Here is a 19,568-nt window from a genome sequence, read left to right on the forward strand (position 1 = left end):
TCACATCCTTTGTGCTGTTCCAAAATTGTCTTTCATAATATGCCATTTCCCCCTGGGGTAAGCTTCAGTAGGATGGCTGTGCAGGTGAAGCAGGTGTAAGGGTGTTCTCGAAAATACCTTGGAATGTGGTATTTTCCAAGGTCTGTAATGGTAAAAATGAAGGTCTGTCTCATTGTGTCTGCAATACTACTGCAGGACATGAGAAGTTTACCCACTGCATCAGTTTTCTAAATTGCAAAGCAAGGTAGTCTACCATTTCCTGTTGGATTCAGCAAGCATCTCTATACTGGTTTGGCACTGCTGTAGGAAGGTAAAACTACACCAGATGCTAATCTATATAAGAAGCATTTAAAGATAATTCTTGTGTGCTGCAGGCTAGATGACACACTTTAGGACCAAAGAAAATACTTCTCATGTTGGGCTTGTGTCCTGAAGCACAGGATTTAATATATTTTTTTTACAGGAGAAGGTACAATGGTGACCAGTTTTTTTTAATCCTCCTTGCATTTTCCACTAAATTGACTTGTTTCAGATGTTTTGAAGCATTTCAGCCAGACAGAGGGAAATATTCCCCGTGTGGCTATGCTAGGTTGAGATGGATTGGTTTGGTTCAATTTCACCTACTTTAGCCTGCAGAGATCAGAACAAATGGCATTGTTTTACATCAAAAGTGCTTTCACATCTTCTGTTCACACTTTTCTCCCTCCCTCTTGCCTCCATAACCCCTGTTTAAAGATAGAATATTGACTCCACAAAGAAATAACATAACTAGAGTGATGTTATTAGTACATGGAGTGCTCCTGAGCACCTATTCCTATGACAGGACAGTCAGGTTGGATCAAGTGACAGGGTGTAAAAGATCTACATTTGAACAACTGCAATTCAGCATGCTGAACATTTACTCTGGAAGCTCCAAGTCTTGCCGTGCTGCACTCTGCATTTGCCTCCTCCCACCACCACGAAAACCAGTGAAACAAAATCTTCTGGACATACTTGTGCTAAGATTCCCCTCACTGTGTGTCTGTGGGAGGCTTGGAAAAAGAAGGAGGTGAAGAGCCTGAAAGCCTTTGTGGACTGTGAGTGGCCAAGGGAAATGAGTCCAGAAAAGCACGACTTGTCAGTACAGCTTGCTCAAGATGAAATGGCAACTCAGCAAGGCAGTTCAAAGAGAAACACTAATTTAAGAATAACTGGAGGTAATTTTATAACTGGCAAGACAAAAAAGCAGGTGGTTCCCTAAGCCACGCTAAGGGAACAGACACGTTACTAGAGGTTACTGAGAACCCTGATTCCCAGTTAAAAAACTGTACGTAGGGATCCAGAACAGAGGGAGAAAGGACAAAGAGAAGCAGGAAGAAGTTACTAGGGGATGTTGGGTTGTCTGGAAATTTTTATTGGAATAAAATAAACCAAATTTTAGAGATCCATGGGCCAGGTGACTGCCTGGACACTGCTTAGAGTGGATGCCTGTGACAGAAGTTTAGAGGCATGGACTGCCAAAATGTGTTAAAAAGATAAATTACATGTTTGGAAGTACTTTAAATCAGCTATTAATTTCTAAGGGAAGACAGCTGGATGAAAAATAATTGGATGTAAATATACTAAAATTACAAAGGGAAAGCAGGTGGCCTATGCATTAATGTGGAGTCTTGGCCATTCACTGAGTCTTGCTAGGTGGCTTCCTATTAACTCAGATTTTGCTACACAATGTATATTGACAAATAAATCCTTACTCACTGCAATAAAATGGTGTCCAGACCTGGGTTCTCAACCATAAATTTAAAATAATTTATAGGTGGAGACTGAGGGAGCACATAAGCGTCACTGCCAAATGTGGAGCTAATTACCCAATGATACAAAATGAACTTTCTCCCTGCAATCACTCCTGCAGCACTGATCCCTTCCAGGCTACTGCAACCCACAAGAAGCATGATAGAAGAGGTGAGCCTTGCTGTGTGGCTCAACTCTATTTGAATTGTGTGTGTACCACAGAAAAGCAACACAACAGACCTGCAGACTACAGTCCAGACTTCAGTCTCCTGCACACTGAGTAGGGTCCTTTTGAAGCAGTGGCTGGAGAAGGTACTTCCTGAAACCTCATCAGAATCAGTATCTGAAGTGTCACTGGCTATTTTTTCTGCATGTAGTACAGAAGGGAGCATTTCTTCCCCAGGGAAGGGATCATACAGGCACTGTACACACATCCTTCTCATTGACCCTCATAGACTAAAGTAACATTTGTGGCCAAGAACAAGGCTAAAGATCGCACCAAGATCCATACACAAAAGTTTTCATCTCGCATCTGGAAAAAATAAAATATAGATGCAAAAGGCTCTCCTAAAAAATGCTGCTATGCCATCATCCTACAACAGCCAGGATCTTGTAATACCATCAAGTAGCACACTAACAATAAATGTCCCCACAAAGCTTCAATACAAGCAGCAGATGACAGTCTCTCTTCATCTCTCCTGATGGAGTTGCTCTATTTTTTATACATATTTAAGTATTCATTTGACAAGAGGGTAAGACTGACAGTTGCTTGGTACTGAAGACACTCATGAGGGATCTCTCAGACCCAGATTCAAGCTCTCTCACAGAATAATACAAAGTATTTCCCTAGAGTTTGCATTACAATGTTTTTTCTCTGTTCCAAAATGCTGCTGGACAAGGACATAGAGAAAGGAGGCTTGCCCTGGGACAGTGCATAATCCAGTTATAGAGCATCCACCCGGGAAATGAAGGAGATGCTCTTAGCCTAAGTGAGTGCTTTAACTTCTGGGGTAAGATTCCCTCATGATTTTCCAATGTCTTCTCTCCATGGGAAAAAAGAAAGTCCCTCTGGCCCAGGGAATATCCTTACCAGCAAAGCCCGATTCTATGAAACGTTTTGAGAGACCAGAATTTTCTGGAAACACATATATTCCACTGGAAAATTCCCAACCAGCTCTATGGAAAATAATTCTGGCTGTAATTGCTCATAGTTTAACTCAGCCAAAGTAAGAGAGAGTTCAAATCCTCAAGACTGCACGTACCATCTTCAGAGTGCAACAGATCAGTAAAGGCAGTGTGCTTTATTTTTTAAGTGAAGACCAGTGTTACTAAGCAATATATTTTCACTGAAACTCTGTGGCAATGCAGCTGGGACAGACATTTTTCAAGATGGTGTTTCTGACCTCTATATCAGCACCAGAGGTAGCTGAAGGTTTTGAATTGACTAATAAAGCCTGTGTTAATAGACTTCCCTGGTTAATTATTTTGCTTTACTTGAGGAAGGAGAAAGGAAGAGTGCCTTGGCTTGCTCTAATCCTCAAGCTATACTAGTTAAACTAACAGCACAACATTGCATGAAAATGCTTTATGAAGGCTTATATAAGTTTGATTTGCCCTTGTAAATGTAAAAAAATTTCCATTTTCAAAACTAATTCAATTTAACCCTATATCTCCCCACCAATTTAATTTAGATGGATGCCACTTTTCTGTTTAGGAACTGGAATTCAATGGATTAAAGAGAGAAGAGATTTGATACAGGCAGCAAAAGAGATGAAAATTGAAAAGCAGAAAAACAAAAGCAAACTAGGAAGAGAGAAGGTATAGCAAGAAAATAGATGAACACACCTAGAAGAGAAATCTTTTGAGTGCAGAATTGCTGGCCACCTATAGACAGAAAAATGTGGCCATGGGGAGAGACTATTGAAGACTCTAAAACAGAGCAACATACTTACAGGGATTAAAATTACTGAAAACATGGCAAATAAATCCCAGGTCTTGATAGGGAATTAAAACAAAAAAACCAACCAAATCAAATTTAAAAAAATCCACCCAAAACCAAAAAATAAAACAAAACAAAACCCCAACAAAAAAAACCATAGAAAATCAGTCTGAAGGTCATTTCTGTGGGCATTGAGCATGTACCAGTAGCTTTAAGTCCTGTTTCAGGAAGGACCTGACTACACATTTGAGTTATCTAGGTGCTTCAAAAGCTGCAGCAAATTCTACTTTTTCTTTCTTGGTTTCCACAGTGACTCACGTTTTTATCTGTGTTGTCACAATGTCCTCAGAAATTTTGCAATGGACTCAGCTAGGAGCTAAGAAAACCCTCCAAAGCCCTGAAATTACTTTTTGTTTTGCCTTGTGACTTTATTTCCAAGGCTTCATGTTTCTGTATTAAACTTCTTTCAGTTCTTCATGCCTATGAACAGAGAGATGGGCTGTCCTTTTCCATCAGCAATCCCAGAGTGCCTCTGCACCTGTGCTGGTTTGGGTGAAGAACATGCAGTAACTGTGCAAGAGGTTTAGGCCAGGGGTGGGAATTTGGCTGTATAAAAGGCAGGGATGCTTAACTTGAGGAAAAAGGCATATTAACTAGGTATTGAGCTTTTAGTTTAGAAAAGCAACTTAGAACTCTGTAGAGCTTTTTTGCTTTGTAACACTCGCACAGGCTTAACAGGGAGGCCAAGAAAACCTTACTAAAATTGTGTAACAAACAAATTGCTAAAAAGCTCAGGTAAGCCTTATTGTGTTTTAAAGGTGACAATGATGAGGGGGAAGCTCAACTTTTGAATGGGATGAAATATTCTCTCATATTAAGAACTGTGTTCTAAGTATATTGCATATCTAAGTATATCTAAGTGTATTTTAATCTTTTAATAATTTTTAATAATAATTTTAATAATAATTTTTGATATTTTAATATTACTGTTTTTAAAATAAAAGTAGAAGAAGAACAAGCAGAAAAAAGAATTAGTTATTAAGTTTCTCATGACCTAAAATACTCAGAAGTCCTCTTTTTTTGACAGACAAAATCTTAAAGAAACCAACAGCGTTAGCCTGAGACCATGCTGCAGGGACACCACACTGGTTTCTTACAGATGCCTGAGTCCCCATCCAACTACCACAGAGTCAGAGGAAGGTGGATCAGTCTCCATCTTTCTATTTGCATGGAACTCAAGCTCTTGGGCTACGGAGATTTTTGGCCATCTCCCTACAAGTGGTGGCTGCTAGGACTGCTTGCCACTCCCTGCTCCTTCTCTGTCTAGCTCAGGAGCTGGCAGCCTTGATGTGGCCTCTGTGGCACACTGAGCCATGTATTTGGGTCACTTTTGTCTCCATTCCCTTCCCTTCTGACCCCCTGTCAAACAAAACAATAAATGTATTGAAGTAGCCTAAAGACAAAATTGATCACAGCATGGGTTTTCTACAGTATTACCTCCATCACCAGGACAGATGAAAATGGTTCTTATGCAAACTGAATCAGAACCAACTTGAATGACTCACAGAAACCTACAGATCCCAAAAAACTGGAAATTAACTTAGTTTCAATTCTATTGGGAAGCTCAGAAATGTAGGTTTCACTGGTGCTTTATTTTTTTTTTTTTTTTAATTAGGACAAAAATCATCTAAGCTCATATCTAGCCCTGTGGTGCTTCTTTAAAGATTAAAAAGCAATAAGATAATAAAGAATGCAAATTTTCAGACAGCTTCTCACAGGGAGTTGCTGTTTGAAGTAACAGTTCTCTCTCCCGCTCTGCTGCATCTGGGTTGCTTTTAATTATTAGCAAGGAAAATAACAGGTTCAATAGATGTGAATGCAAGTTCATTTTCACCATCAGTTGACTTCTGCAACTTTCACACCAACGCTGAGTTTGGGAACATGGAGAGATTGACACGAATGATGAGTAAGAGTATTGCTCATAACGCTGAGTATTAAATAGAGCATAGGGATAGCATGGAGAGTGCTTTTGAATCACAATCATGAGGGCTGTCACAATACACTCCTTAAAAACTAGTGTTCAGTCCCCAGCTTTCACACAGATTCCAGTGGCCTTAGGCAAGTATGTGTGATTTACAATCACTCAGACAGAGATTTCTTTTCTAAAAGGCTACAGTAGCACCTCAGTTTGAACATAATGCAGAGCAACTGCACATCAGGGCGTGAGATCCCTGTCACAGGCACATGTGACGGAGATGCAAGAAGGGGCAGATGGAGTTGGTTACTCTGCCACTGCCTGACTTGCCCCAGTGGTACAGGGAGTTGTGCACAGGGCTGCCTTCAGAGTAGGAGAGAAGATAATAAGGAACATGTCAATATCCATCTGAGGCTTGGAACTAAGGGGTCATTTCCACCTTCTCTGCTACACATGAGATGAAAAACTGTTACATACCTTACTATTCAGCAGACTAGTCAACCAAGAGAGAATGGCAAAGAGAGGGACATATACAGATAGATGTGTACCTGCAGTCAATCCACTTACTTTGGATTTCCAGCCCCTGGCTTCTTTCTCCGGAATATGTTGAGGAAAGTGTTGGACTTGCAAGGTGCCTTGCCATCCCCGACATGCATACGCACCACATCCGAGGTGGTGAAGGCACTGCGGACGTTCCTCTCAGGCTTGGCTATAATGATGTACATCTTAGGAGTGAACATGCACCCCAGAGCCACCGTCACGCTCAGACTCACTGCGAAACAGGTGGTGATGATCTTGTAGTTGCTCCCAAAATAGATGGGCACAAAGGCCAGCCAGATGATACAAGTGGTGTACATGGTGAATGCAATGTACTTGGCCTCATTGAAGTTGGCGGGCACATTGCGAGTCTTGAAGGCATAGTATGTGCAGCTCATGATGAGGAGTCCATTGTAGCCCACGGGAGCCACGACGCCCAGGTTGCTGGTGTTGCAGATAAGGTAAACTTCCTTAATGCTGGGGTAGGAGAGGATGGGCATGGGGGGCTCCAGGATGATCAGTGTGATCACCAGGGTCAGCTGCACGCTGATCAGAATGGAGGCGATGACCACCTGGGCCCAGGCGCTCATGAAGCGGGGCTTGCGGGTACAGATCTTCTTCTTGCTGCCCGCCAGGATGCGCGCGATGCGGTTGGTTTTGGTCACGAGGGCGGAATAGCACATGGCGGAGGAGAGGCCCACCAGAAGGCGCTGGAGGTAGCAGGATGTCGTGGTGGGTTTAGCTATGAGGGTGAAAGGGCAGACGTAACCCAGAAAGATGCCAGCCAGGATAATATAGCAGAGCTCGCGGCTGGAGGACTTGACAACAGGGGTGTCTCTGTAGAGCACAAAGATAAGGGTGACAAACATGGTGACCAGGATTCCCAGGCAGGAAAAGACCACAGCCACAATAGACTCTATATTGCTCCACTGGAGGTACTTTACAGGGATGGGTTCGCAGCCTGCAGTGTACAGAAGAGAAACAGAGAGTTAGAAAGGCAGCTCCTGGAAGAACCCTCTTTTCCTGTATCTCAATATAATACAAGCATTAGCATATGGCTATGTAACATGGATTATTAAAACCATTTTACAAAGGAATGATCTGCAGCATGGAAAAGTTCTCATGAAATATGTTCAAAAATCAGCCATCCATTTTGGGTGTCCCAAACATTTTCTCATGATCCTACAAGAGGAAATTAGATTTGGAAATACCTGCTTTTGGAGATACCTGATTACAAGCCCAGCATATCAAAGGCACAGCTGGGAACAGAGCACAGACAAACTCAGCATCATCTCTTCATTTCAGCAGGGAGAGCATTGTTGCAGATCAGAATGGGTAGGTTTTTTACCTCCTCAGATTAACTTATTTGATCATTACCACAATCATTATAGCTTGATCTACTACATTCTTTTGAGAGTGATTTTATAAATAATATAAATTAATCAGAGGTCTATGGACAGAAAAATGGTAATAAATCCAAAATTTTAATGGAACTATATCATAGATACCATACCTTCTTAGTACATTTCCTTTTTTCTCTTCACATTACCTTATTCTTATTTTGTCAAACCCTCTGCTCTTTGTTTTCCTACTAAAAAATATAATTTAATTCCCTTGGAAAAGCCAAACCCACAGAATATGCATGCCTTCAAATAAAAACTGGAAAGACTCTCCTTTCTGACTAGTACAGATGTGCAAACAAAGGTATCTGTTAAGATGGTGCTTAACTGCTCTCTCCCACACTCAAGTTTAAGGAATCTCTGGATATCTTCCTCACTGTGCTGAAGAAGTAATACCAGCAATAAACATTACAGAGAAAATAAAATCATTTGTGTTAATAAGATGTTATGGTTGTGAAGCTGTTATGGAAAACCTTCATTCTGGCATTTTCTAATTTCTGTTCTTCACTTTGTAGTTCCAAAATGCTTTTAAAATGTTTCTTTATCCCAAGGGAAGTATCCATGGCCTCTTCTATTTCTTGTTTCTGTCCTCCTCCAGTTTCCCTAGGACACAGCTCACCTTTTCTGGCTTTCCCCCACCTCTCAAGTATCTTTCCTGCCAGTCCCTCATCCTCACTGCCTCAGTTCCCCTTACAGTTCAGTTTTTTTCTAGCCACCTCTCCACCCAGATGTCTTCATCAAAACTGCTGGTCCAGATTTTCTCATCCTGGCCTGGCTGCTCATGAACTCTGCCTATCTGAGTTGTTGGACATGCCTGAAAAGAACAAGGAAGAAATGGTAATGTCAACAAGCTTGTGAGAGAGGCATTTTTTCCTCTCAGTTTTGCTGCTAAATCTTGACAAGGGCCCTGATGTTGTGATGGGCTAAAGTCATGCTCAGTCCCTTCCTCCTCAGTGTGGAGTATATCTGCAGAAACCACCTATGAACTAAAAGCTTCTGAGTCCCATAGTTTTGCCTAATTTATACGCATCTTCCATGGGGTGACACAAAACTACCAACAGATACCTCTGCTGTAATGTAGGTTCCTGTACTGTAATGTAAAGTCCTTCCTTCCAAATAATAGAGAAGTAAGCCAAGGTATGGATTGGGGTTAAACAGTTTTACTGTAACCTCATTTGAGAAACAGAAGGAGAAGAAATGGTTTTTGTTGAAATTAAAAAAATAAAAAAAAATCAGCCCAAGGCAAAGTCCTGACATGGAAAATTTCTGCTTGAACTTTTAATACCTGCCAATGTCATATGAACTGAGAGAAGGTCTTATGATTCTGTACACTTTGCCTCAAAGAATGCCAAGCTGACTTAAGTACAGGTGGTGTTGTTACATCAACTGGTGGCTTGTAACATCAAAAACAGTAGAAATTGTAGCCATAGCACCAGAGGTCTTATTTTATAAAGAAAATATAATAAAATACAAAGAAAACTTTATAAAGAAAATTATTTTGCTCTAAGTAGTCTGTTCAAGACTCAGATAGGAAACCTATACTTCCAACCAGTACTTTTATGGTGAAATATGAAGGAAAAGCTCTTTATCAGAAGTGTGAACCTTTGGCCATTGGCCTCAGCAGCCCTGACGGGAAGCTGTCTCCTTCTATGATTTAATAAAAGACTAAGGGTCAGCAGCTTCTGCTCTGGTCAGCAGTTGTTGGAAGGGTTAAGTTTCAATTTGGGCTTTAAGCTTAAAAACATCAAGACATACTCACATTATTCCACTTCAAACTATATTTTCAGGGGCTTAGCCCATATCCAACATGGTAGTTAAGCCTATCATTTGCTTTAAGCTTATCCTGTGCAAGATTTTCTTAGAAATCTGTTTCATTAAACCAGTGCAATTCCTGTGCTCCCAAGAACAAAATATTGTAGAAACTGCAAGAAGTTCCCTTCACTGCTTATTATCAGCTAACAGTTGTTGATTGTCACCACCTGTGAAGGTGGGTCCTTTCCCAGCTAGGAGAAAGTGGCCTCTGGAACCACATTGAGACTGAAGGAGGATACCTAGGAAATTGTGCACACATTAAAAAACAAAACAAAACAAAACAAAACAAAACAAAACAAAACAAAACAAAGAGAAAAAAAAAAAAAAGCCCCCACAGCAACTAACCCAAACCTCAAAAAAATCAGAGCAAAAGCTTCACAGTTAAATTTTCTGGTAAAAAATATGTCTGGTAGTTTTCATGCACTATTTTCCCTGCATTTAACCATGAATAATTTCCAAGATCAGAAGGCTAATAATTTTTTTTATTATTATATTCATAGTGCAAAGCCAATAAGAGAATCTGTTATGTTTTCTGGGGTCATTAGCACATCCCAGGTAACTGATGGCCCCAAAACCTTACGATTATTTTCATAAGTCTATAAAACTTCTTATCCTATCTTGTATTATTGCTTATTTAAGATGTTTTTTGTAAACTGAGTTTACTAGCTTGACATTCATCCTTTTTATATTATATTCTGGTACTATAAAAAATTTCTCTTGGCACAAGGTCTAAGGTACTGGCTTGAGTGACTATTTCTCAGGTCAGATTTTCATCATCTGTGATGAGAAATCCTTTGTGTCTGCTGAGTCCACTTCACTGAATTCATATTTAGGGGAAGCCATCTAAAAAAAATTGTGTACATTTAAAAATAAAATTAAAATGTCAAGAAATGATTGCTGAGCAACAGAGACTGTTTTCAAATGGAGAAAATGAGCACCTTGAAGTGCATGTCTTACAAAACAGTTTAGTATGTGCTTCACGTTTCTTGAAGGGATTAAGGATTTTAGAGCCTCCATCTGTAATGGAAAATGAGTCTAAAACCACATACATGTTTAGCATTTAAGATTTAAGGCAAAGGGAAAAACAATCTGCACTGTGAGATGTTACCGTCTGTGTCTAGATGCTATGGTGACTGTCAGGGTATGAATACAACACATAAAATCAAGCTATAAAAAATATGTTTGATGGGAGTCCTGGCAAGAAGAGAGAATTCCAAATTAAATCATACCAATGGTGACTCCCACAAAGTTCAAGAGACAGAGTTTATCTAGATAAATCACCCTCTTCTAAAGATTAGGATGGCATCAGCTTCCCTTCACAGATTTGGACTTTGTAGTATAGTTCAAGTAAATCAATTTTAGGGGTTAAAAAAAGAAGTTTTTTTTCTTCAATAAGACAGACTGAAGAAGCTGTGCGGGAGCAGACTGCCATTTCAATGTTCTCTAGGAAATAAGTCGATGGCTATGCTGTCATTTGGCTGACGTTACTGTGATTTTAGAACAGCAGCAGTCCAGTCTCCTTGCTGAGAAGAAACACAAATCAGCAGGTCATCTACTGATTTCATTAAAAGTTAATAGATTGCAACATGCCCTGGAGATTTTTTCCAGCACTGATTCTTTCCGCAACTCTTTTCAGCAGTGCCTGTCATTTCGACATGACCCCTTTTGAGCCACTTTGAGCAGCTGGTAGCACTGAACCGTATTACCTCAAGTGCATATTGATCTCACCAGGTTCTTGTTCTGGCTTCTTTTTAATAGCTAAGTCCTCTTTTCTTCCCTGAAGAGTAGATATGAACAATTCTGTGAACCTCAAAGATCAGCAAAAGCTGGTTGTCTATGGATATCTGCTTTAAAATTAGCAGACACTGGTGTCCTAGGAGCAGGAATTATATATGAGCTTTTCCAATGGTCAGGACACTTATGAAGGGTTCTGTGGATTTTTTGGTTTCTATTATTACCAGATATTTTTCTGCAACTTGGGCCCTTACAGAATGTATTTTTCATTAACTCCTCTCCCTACAACCCACTGACATGAAACTTGAAGGGTCTGAATGATCACTGAGATTTCTGTATCCTGGAAAATCTGTTTTTAGGTTCAGCTGCACACCAGAGCAGGGTCAGGGAGGGGTGGTGGGAGTGGGAGGTACGGGATATAGACATTTACACATACATTTGGGCCATGACCATAACTTATTTTCCATAGAAAAGCAAGACAGACAATGGGTCATGTTTCCCAGTCTCCTGTAATTAATAGCATATTTTTACCCAGAGAAGTCGCTAGCTTTCACTCTCAAAATACATCCTCTGAGAGCTCATTTGGCTTCAGTGACTAGCTTAAAGTATCTCACAGAACAATTTAATCAAACTTTGAGGATTTTGTCTACGTGCTAAATGTTGCAGCAACATCTAGCTGCCAGCCAGTCATGGTAAATGACAAAGATGTGATAAGTTGCATATTTGATCTTTGGCTAGGGTGATCAGGTTGTTTCTCTGATTGCTGGCATCCAAGATTTGCAGAGGTGACATGGGGCAGAGGTGCCTCTAGTCATTCACAGTGATACAAAGCAAATGCTAAGGTCAGGGTGATGCTTCTCAATATGTTGTAGCTATTTTTTGAGGGTAATGGTTGCTGCGAAGCCCAGAGCAGGTGTGGAAGTTGACCTTGACAAGTAAAAAATAAACAGAAGGATGCCACAGCATGCAACTCATACAAAGCATATACACAAGGGAGACTAATTCTAACCCTTTCCAGGCAACTCTTCTCAGGATTTTGTTGAAATTCCTCTTGCTGATGGGTGCAATGAGAATGGTCTTTACACCAAACAGGAGTCCAGTAATCGATTACTGAAGGTCCTGAAATCCCAGGTAAAGTGCTACTAACTGCATGGTAAAATGATCAGAAAAGTATATCAAGTCAATATGACAAGAATGAACTGAACACTTGATAGTCACTGCTAAATTGCAGCAAATGCTGCTGAGTTCATTAGCAGTCTTAGCAAAGCTTTATTAATACTTGTGGAACAGACAGACTATAACATTTCTTCTTGGCAGAAATTTTGCTGTCTGTATTGTCTCTGCTGTTGCACTAAGCTGAAAGACACCCTAAACTGCACCGTAACATTTGTCCAAGTATGTACCTTTGATATGTCTGCACACTGCCACCTTACCGTCCTGCACACGGCGTTCTCCTTGTGCCCTGTAGAAAGGGAATGTGTTTGGAGGGACACATCCCTACCTGTCAGGTCAGCATTCGGCCACCAGCCAAGCTCACAGGCTTTACACGTGAATTCATCCTGAACAAATTCATTCTCCTTGCAAGCAGTGCAAATCCAGCAGCAGCTCACTTCTCCTTTCCTGATCACCTGCAATCCAAAATACGTCCTCAGTTCTGATCCTCTATCAGACAACTAAGAAGCACACACCACCACCCCCCAGCAAACACGTAACACATACAACTGTTTAAAATATGACAGGATTCCTGTGTATGGCACATTTCAAACAGCTAGAAAACATGAATAATGATTTTTTATCTATTCCTGCATGTTAAAATTTGTGCTTAGGAGTTCAAGGATAACCTCTGGGGATGATTTTATTTTGTTTTGGGGAAAGCAGTTCTGAGTTAAAAGTACAAAACCATTTTCCCTCTGGTACAGAGGCAGGGTGAATGTCATATTTTCAATCAAACGTCAGGCTTTATCTGTGAGATGGCAGAGGTCAGAACAAGTAGCTCAGCCCACGCTTAATATATATTGCATAGTAAAAAGCAGTAAACAAAGTCAAAGGTTAGAACAAAGAGTAATTTATGCATAAAAATACATATATATATATACACGTGTACACACAAGCACAATCACATACACATAAATTCCAATTTATGTTGAAGTCTCTTTGGGGCTCTTTACACAAGCGTAAATAGAAATTCAGACAACAGCAGATTACAAAGCATCCTGCTCAACGAAAGTATTGGGTTCTAGCAGAAAAAAACATTAAGCAGTGACCAACCTCATGCTTCACAACAGCTTTTTTAGGGACAAATGTCCCTGAAAATGTTCTTTCTTTGCTGTGAGGGCTGCTAAATGTAATGATCCAATGCTGAGAAGATTATTTCCTTGTCTTGATTCCTAGTTTCATTACCCTGAGGCTGAAAGGAAGATTAAGGATATCTCCAGTTTCTAAGGCTCTGACAAAGACTCTGGCCTTGTTTGCCAGGAAGGAGGAATCCAGCCTTCTCTTCCAGATCTTCCTATCCATCTATATGCAGAGAGAAGTACAGTAGTGAAATGCAAAATGTTTGTTTTATTGAATACTGGCTTCGTGGGCTTTTTTTTGTTAACATTTCCTCCTGCAGTCTGTGGAGACAGTCCAATAGACTTCAAAGAGAGCTGAAGCTGGCATTTTGTATGCATGGTGTTTACATATACACACATACACAAACTGCACAATCTCAAAAACAGGGAAAAGATGTTTGGGAGGGTAGTAAATACCAATAATGTTTCTCCTCCAAGTTTGTTGAGTATGTCACTGTGCCTTTGCCAAATCATCAATCGCTTATTGCTTAGAGTAGCAAAATAGAAATAAAAAGCTGCAAATGTGCTTATTAAATGTAAACAGAAAAGAGGTCTGCTCTAATGAGATTTTGCTGAATGGGCTTCTTGCCATTTTAAACTTAATGCATCCATACCATTTTGAGAGTGGTGAAACATGTCTATATGTCATCCAGACATGACTGGTAGCAAATTATTCATAGCCTGATGCAAGTGCTACACTTTGGTGAACATAGAGTGATTTCATTTGTGTTTCCATTCCTCCTGTTGTGAACATGAGATACAAATAGGCGTGGGGGGGTTTTATTTTTTTTTCAACTTTTCCTTGCAGGTGTTATTGCTGGAACAAAATACTGGATTCCCATGGGTCACGATATTTTCAAGATCAGCCCCCAAGTGAATCACAGCTACTAAATGTTGTAGGCAATGACTAAGTGAAAATCTTTCTCACATAAGGTGAAATTCAAATTCTGTCACATTAGAAGATTCTGCATCCTTACAAAGGGTAATTTTAGAAAACACGGGCCTGGATATGGTATCATTAAACAAAGATGTTAATTTAGGAGTCTTTCTATAGTTTTGGCTTTCCTGAACGAAAGGAAGTCCTACCAATTGGCTTGAAAGAAGCTTGCTTGGGTTTAGGGAAAATCACTGACTAGATATTAATATTTCTATAGCAGAAAGTAATTGTCTGAGGCACACCTTAATCTGGCCCTTCAGGCAAGGCTCGCTGCACACCGACCGGACCATTCCGCTCTTATTCATCTGAATTCTGTAGTCGTCAATGTTGAGCACGCCCTCGTGCCAGGTCCCAATGAGGACATAGTCGTAGCGGTTGGGCTCTATGTACTGCAGGTTCATGATGTCATATCTGCAAGGAAAAAAGAGTGAGTCACTCTCCTGCAACATAAAGGACAAAAATTTACCTCGCTCTTCTCCTTCTGCTCTAAATATTCATGTTATCTCTTAATACCAGGGACTTGGTTTTCACAAAAACCCCAGATCCTGTAGGATTTGCAGCAGAATCACAGGAAATGTCAGCTCTGATTGACACACAACTGCTGATTGCCTGCCTTGCTTGCATAAAACTATGGGAAAAATTTTGTGTGTCCAGGAAGAACTGCACACCAAAGACAGTAAACTCTGCTAAAGATGCACATGTAGGCAGTGTCTGGATGCCATGTTTTCAAATAATTTGTCAATAGGTCTTTAACCTTCACTTGGTGTCTCCATGCAGGCTGGTTGTAGTATAGCCCTTGCTGGATGCTCTTAAGTAGAAATGCTCAAACCAACTGAACTGGTTTGCCATAAGTTAACTGTAAGCTCTAAGTTCAACCATTCATATTATGCAGCCCAGTGATTCTGTCAGGAAAAATTAGCACCTCAGTCACTGCAGTAACTTCCTCACCTAGGCAAGTAGGAGAGCACTTCCCAAGGCTAAGGTAAGGGAAGCATAAAGAACTGCTACAATAAACATCCAGCCTCTACCATTGCCCCCAGTGTGTTGGACCTGGTGTGTGCACATCCCTTATTGATAATTATTCTATTCATTCTTTTACTCCACAGAATGTGGCTTGTTTCTTAGTATGAAATAAGCAAGAACGAAAGAATGAATGTTGGAGCACAGAGAGGAAGAACAAAAATTGAGGTTAAACCTAAAGCCTGGTCTCTTAAGATGAGAAGGGGGAGGACTTTGTTTAATAAATGACAAGAGAAAGAGCATGGAGAACAAGGAATCAGCATTGGAACTGAAAATAACAAAGCATCTTCTATTTTCCAAGCCTGGGATTTACTGCCTTGCTCTTCTGTAATGGATTGCCTCAGTCTCTGGAGATAAAAATCTTTTGTTTATAATGGGTGTTGCTAATCTATGCATTAAGAATGCTTTAAGAATGAAAGGTAAGGTAAGCAAATTATGAACCATAAATAAAATTGGGATGTTTGGTTGTGAGCAAAGAGAGACATCCATTTCTTTCTTTTCCATTTTGAGGTTCAAACACGCAAAATTTCAACTCTCTCTGCACTTCACAGAGGGAAGAGGTGCCAGAATTATTCTCTAGGGTAGAGCAGAGTAATTTTCTTAACTAAGTCTTCAGGTTTCTCTAGTTAAAGATGATTTACAGAAATGCATATTTACAGCTGTAATTAGACCTCAGTTTTGCAAATATGCATGCTCAGTTAATGCCAGTGCCACTGCAGAGCTCCACTGGTTCACATGTGAAAACGGATCCCTGTCACTGTGTTCAATGGAGCTCCAAGCAGGAGGCAGCTCCATTGGTTGGCAACTGGCCACTAATCAAGGCATTGCTTAGGAAAAGGGCAAATTTCAAATTCATTAGTGAACAATTACTTCTCATATCCCAGTTCTTCTAAAGGAAGTGCCTAAAAAAAAGAAATTCTGTTTCCAGGCTTGTGAAGAATTAAGATAGCAAGAAGCAGTGAGAGTCCGGCATTTCATAATGGATACTCAACAGACAGGAGTAAAACTCAGCAGAAATGTACATGCCTCTTCCTAGCAAGGAAAATGTACTTGGATTTTAGTTTGACCGTATATTAGACTGATACAAAATCAGTTACTCTGGGATGGAAAATTAATTCAGGAAGGGGAATAGAAGATTACTAAAACCTCATATTCCTTTAATGGAATTTTTGAGCCTGCACACATTGTTTTCATTTTTACAAAAATACATTATGAGGCACAGAGTGACATTAATGCAATATCAATTAAGAGTTTCTTCTGTGTAGGTTACCTGTCAAAGAATAAAGTAGGTAGATTAAAAGTTCTTACACAGTCTTGCATTATGACAAGTTGTAGTACAATGTTTGCAGCTTTGATACACAGCTTGAATTTTAAGTGGAAAAATGTGGTTTATCAAATACACTTGGTATATGGAGATGTGCTTAAGTTCTTTATCCTTTCCTTCTTAATGAAAAATCTGTGCTTCGAGCAAGGAAAAGTTCAGTGCTGGAATACCTCCTCCCATCCCCTTGCTCACATATGTACAACTTTAATAATTTTGAGCTTTGTCCATGCTAAAAATTATGATCCCAAAAGAAGTGGGTTTGATGAGAGTTGTGAAGCTCTCAGAGAGTGAGACTTCTCGGAGGCAGTTGTATTTGACACACACATGGCAGAATTTAAAGAAGCCATTAAAATATTCTGCAGGTAAGAAAATTAATCCTTTTAATATAAAAGCAAGCTCTCTGGTGTATTGGGAAATGATGTGACCCAATAGGTAGTGTCATATGAACAAGTTACTTGTAAGGCAAGCCAGAATATTAGTCAGCTGGTCACAAGCACATTCTTACTCTAGTTAATCTGAGATAGCTGAAGTTACCTTTTTCCAAAGCCATAATACCAGACTGGTACTGATGTTTGCTATCCTGGAAGTCAGGATGTAAAAGAGCAATGCTGAGCAATGCTGGGATGTAAATGAAAGAAAAAAAACACCCATGAATTCAAACTCCAAAACAGAAATGCATATTTGAAAAAAAAAATTCATTTACATTCAAGTTTGAAGGCTTTGCATAAGGCAAAATTTGATTACTTACTCAAAGCGTTGGAGTTGGTAGCATTGTCATGACTGAAGCCAGAACAGTTATTGGAAATTTTGAACTAAATAAACTTACATGGTTCTAAGTGCAAGTCTAGTTAAGACAAAATGTTAGTTAGGTGAAATATTCCTCTTAGTTTGTGAACCTCAGCATTTCTCCCCATATCAAAGGTCCATTGTAGGGATTGAAATTTCTCCTGCGTATTGTCAAAAAGCATTTTATGGTCAGAGGTGTATGCAAATCATTGTTCTAGAGAGGTAAGGGTCTTCATACCAGCCACAAGGTAAAAAGAGGCAATTATCTAGAATAGACCAGAGCTAAAAAGGTATCTCTGTATCCCAGAGAAGGATGTTGTGTTGACTATTGCATCCTTCACACCTTCTCCAGCCATTTCTGGAAATTTGAGTGGTATGATTGCTACAGAGAAAGGAAATGGGAGCTACTCAATGAAAGTAAAAAGTGCAGCAAATTTACTAGCATGTTCTTAATGACAGTATAGCAAGCACATACAGTTGAGTTTCCAGAGTTACATCCACGTCATTTTTTCCCAGAGGCAGCACAGTCAGCTAAATGACTGCATTTGTGCCCTTCCAATAAAAGTTTGCTTCATATTTCTGCATAAGAGATCTTCAAAGAAAAGTTTCTTCACAGAAGAAATACACCTTTGACAACATGCTTTGTGTCTTCTAATCTCATTTTGATAAAACCTTGAAACCATTAACTGAGCCTGAGAGAGAAAAAGAGTTGTATCTAAACAAATGGTTAAGGTTTCATGAAGCTGCAAGGGTTTCAAAACAGGAGATTATGGGAGTGCCAGACAAACATAACTACAGGTAACTCTATCTGCTCCACCCATGATTGCAATTAGGAGTTTGTGAGAGTCAGTTGCTTGAAGAACCTCACAGATTTTGAAAATTATGAGAAAGGTTGCTGTCTTCTAAGAAGGAATATTATTCCACCTTTTGAAGTTGCTTTGTTCACATGATTCGAGGGCAGGATATCTAAAAACTTTTTACACATATGTGTGACATTCTTGCACTGGCATAGAAAAGCCAAAAACTAGGAAATTTCATAGCAGGCTGACCTTGGTATTATTTAGGTGTTTCTGTGGTGTTTATCTTTCCATTTTTCTGAGATTCAAAAACTCTTTTGAGCATTGACACAGTGCTATGGTCTGTTCACTGATCCACAAAGAGACTTTCCACATGAAGCTGTGGAAACACTACAGCCAATCTGAAGCTACAGACAATTCTGTTAAACTACTGCTGGCATACAAGGATCTGACAGACTGCAGATCAAATTTCATGTACACATAACCATTCTCTGATATGATATTGCCCATGTCATAAATGCCACAGATTGATCCAACGATTACAGAACGAATAACAAAAGGTTAATTGAATTTCCTTGCCTAAACTTGCTAGCTCCAGCTGTGAAAATATAAATGAGGAACAACAACCAAAAAAAAAACCCTGCCTAAAATAACCTATCAAATTCTAGGTAGGCCAGAGAATCAAGAAAAATGAACCTTGTTGTAGACCAAAATGATGGACGGAATAAATTCTATCATTCTGGCATACTCAGAGAAATATCCTGATATAAACTCTCATATGTTTTGAATTCAGCAGCTGTTCAATCTAATTCTATGCTTGGTACTGATGAGAGTTGTGAAAATGCTCTTGGGTGACAAAATAATAACTAAGAAATAGGCTAAAATTAGAAAATTACATCTAAACATCAAACCAAATAGCTAACAGACAGAAAATGCAGATATGCAAAGTTGGAGTAATGCTTTTATGGACACAAATAGTGTGCAAAAAGCATAAAGCTACACTAAGCAGTAATTTCTCTGTATTATCTAAATTATATGTGCAAAGACTTGATTTATGCATTTGTGTCAGTAAGTATGTGTTCGAATGTAAGCGAATTGCTTGCTTCTGCTTTCAAAGGCTGACCTAATGATCTGTATCTTTGACTAAAAGAATCAACACTCAACAAGACCAAACTGACTAGCTTTTTATTGCTAATTAAATGTA

The 19,568-nt window shown here is 39.6% G+C and overlaps 1 protein-coding gene across 1 annotated transcript in view; it reads right to left on the reverse strand.

Annotated features, from left to right (window-relative positions):
* Positions 1–19,568, reverse strand: part of GRM1 (glutamate metabotropic receptor 1) — a 187,842-nt gene that overhangs the window by 22,112 nt on the left and 146,162 nt on the right. The window contains exons 5-7 of the mRNA XM_069010433.1: positions 14,680–14,848; positions 12,669–12,795; positions 6,252–7,182 (exon numbers count right to left, since the gene is read on the reverse strand). Of these exons, the coding sequence (XP_068866534.1) occupies positions 6,252–7,182; positions 12,669–12,795; positions 14,680–14,848 (1,227 nt within the window). The remainder of the gene's footprint in view (positions 1–6,251; positions 7,183–12,668; positions 12,796–14,679; positions 14,849–19,568) is intronic.

This window comes from Aphelocoma coerulescens, chromosome 3, assembly GCF_041296385.1.
Source record: "Aphelocoma coerulescens isolate FSJ_1873_10779 chromosome 3, UR_Acoe_1.0, whole genome shotgun sequence".
Lineage (NCBI taxonomy): Eukaryota > Metazoa > Chordata > Aves > Passeriformes > Corvidae > Aphelocoma > Aphelocoma coerulescens.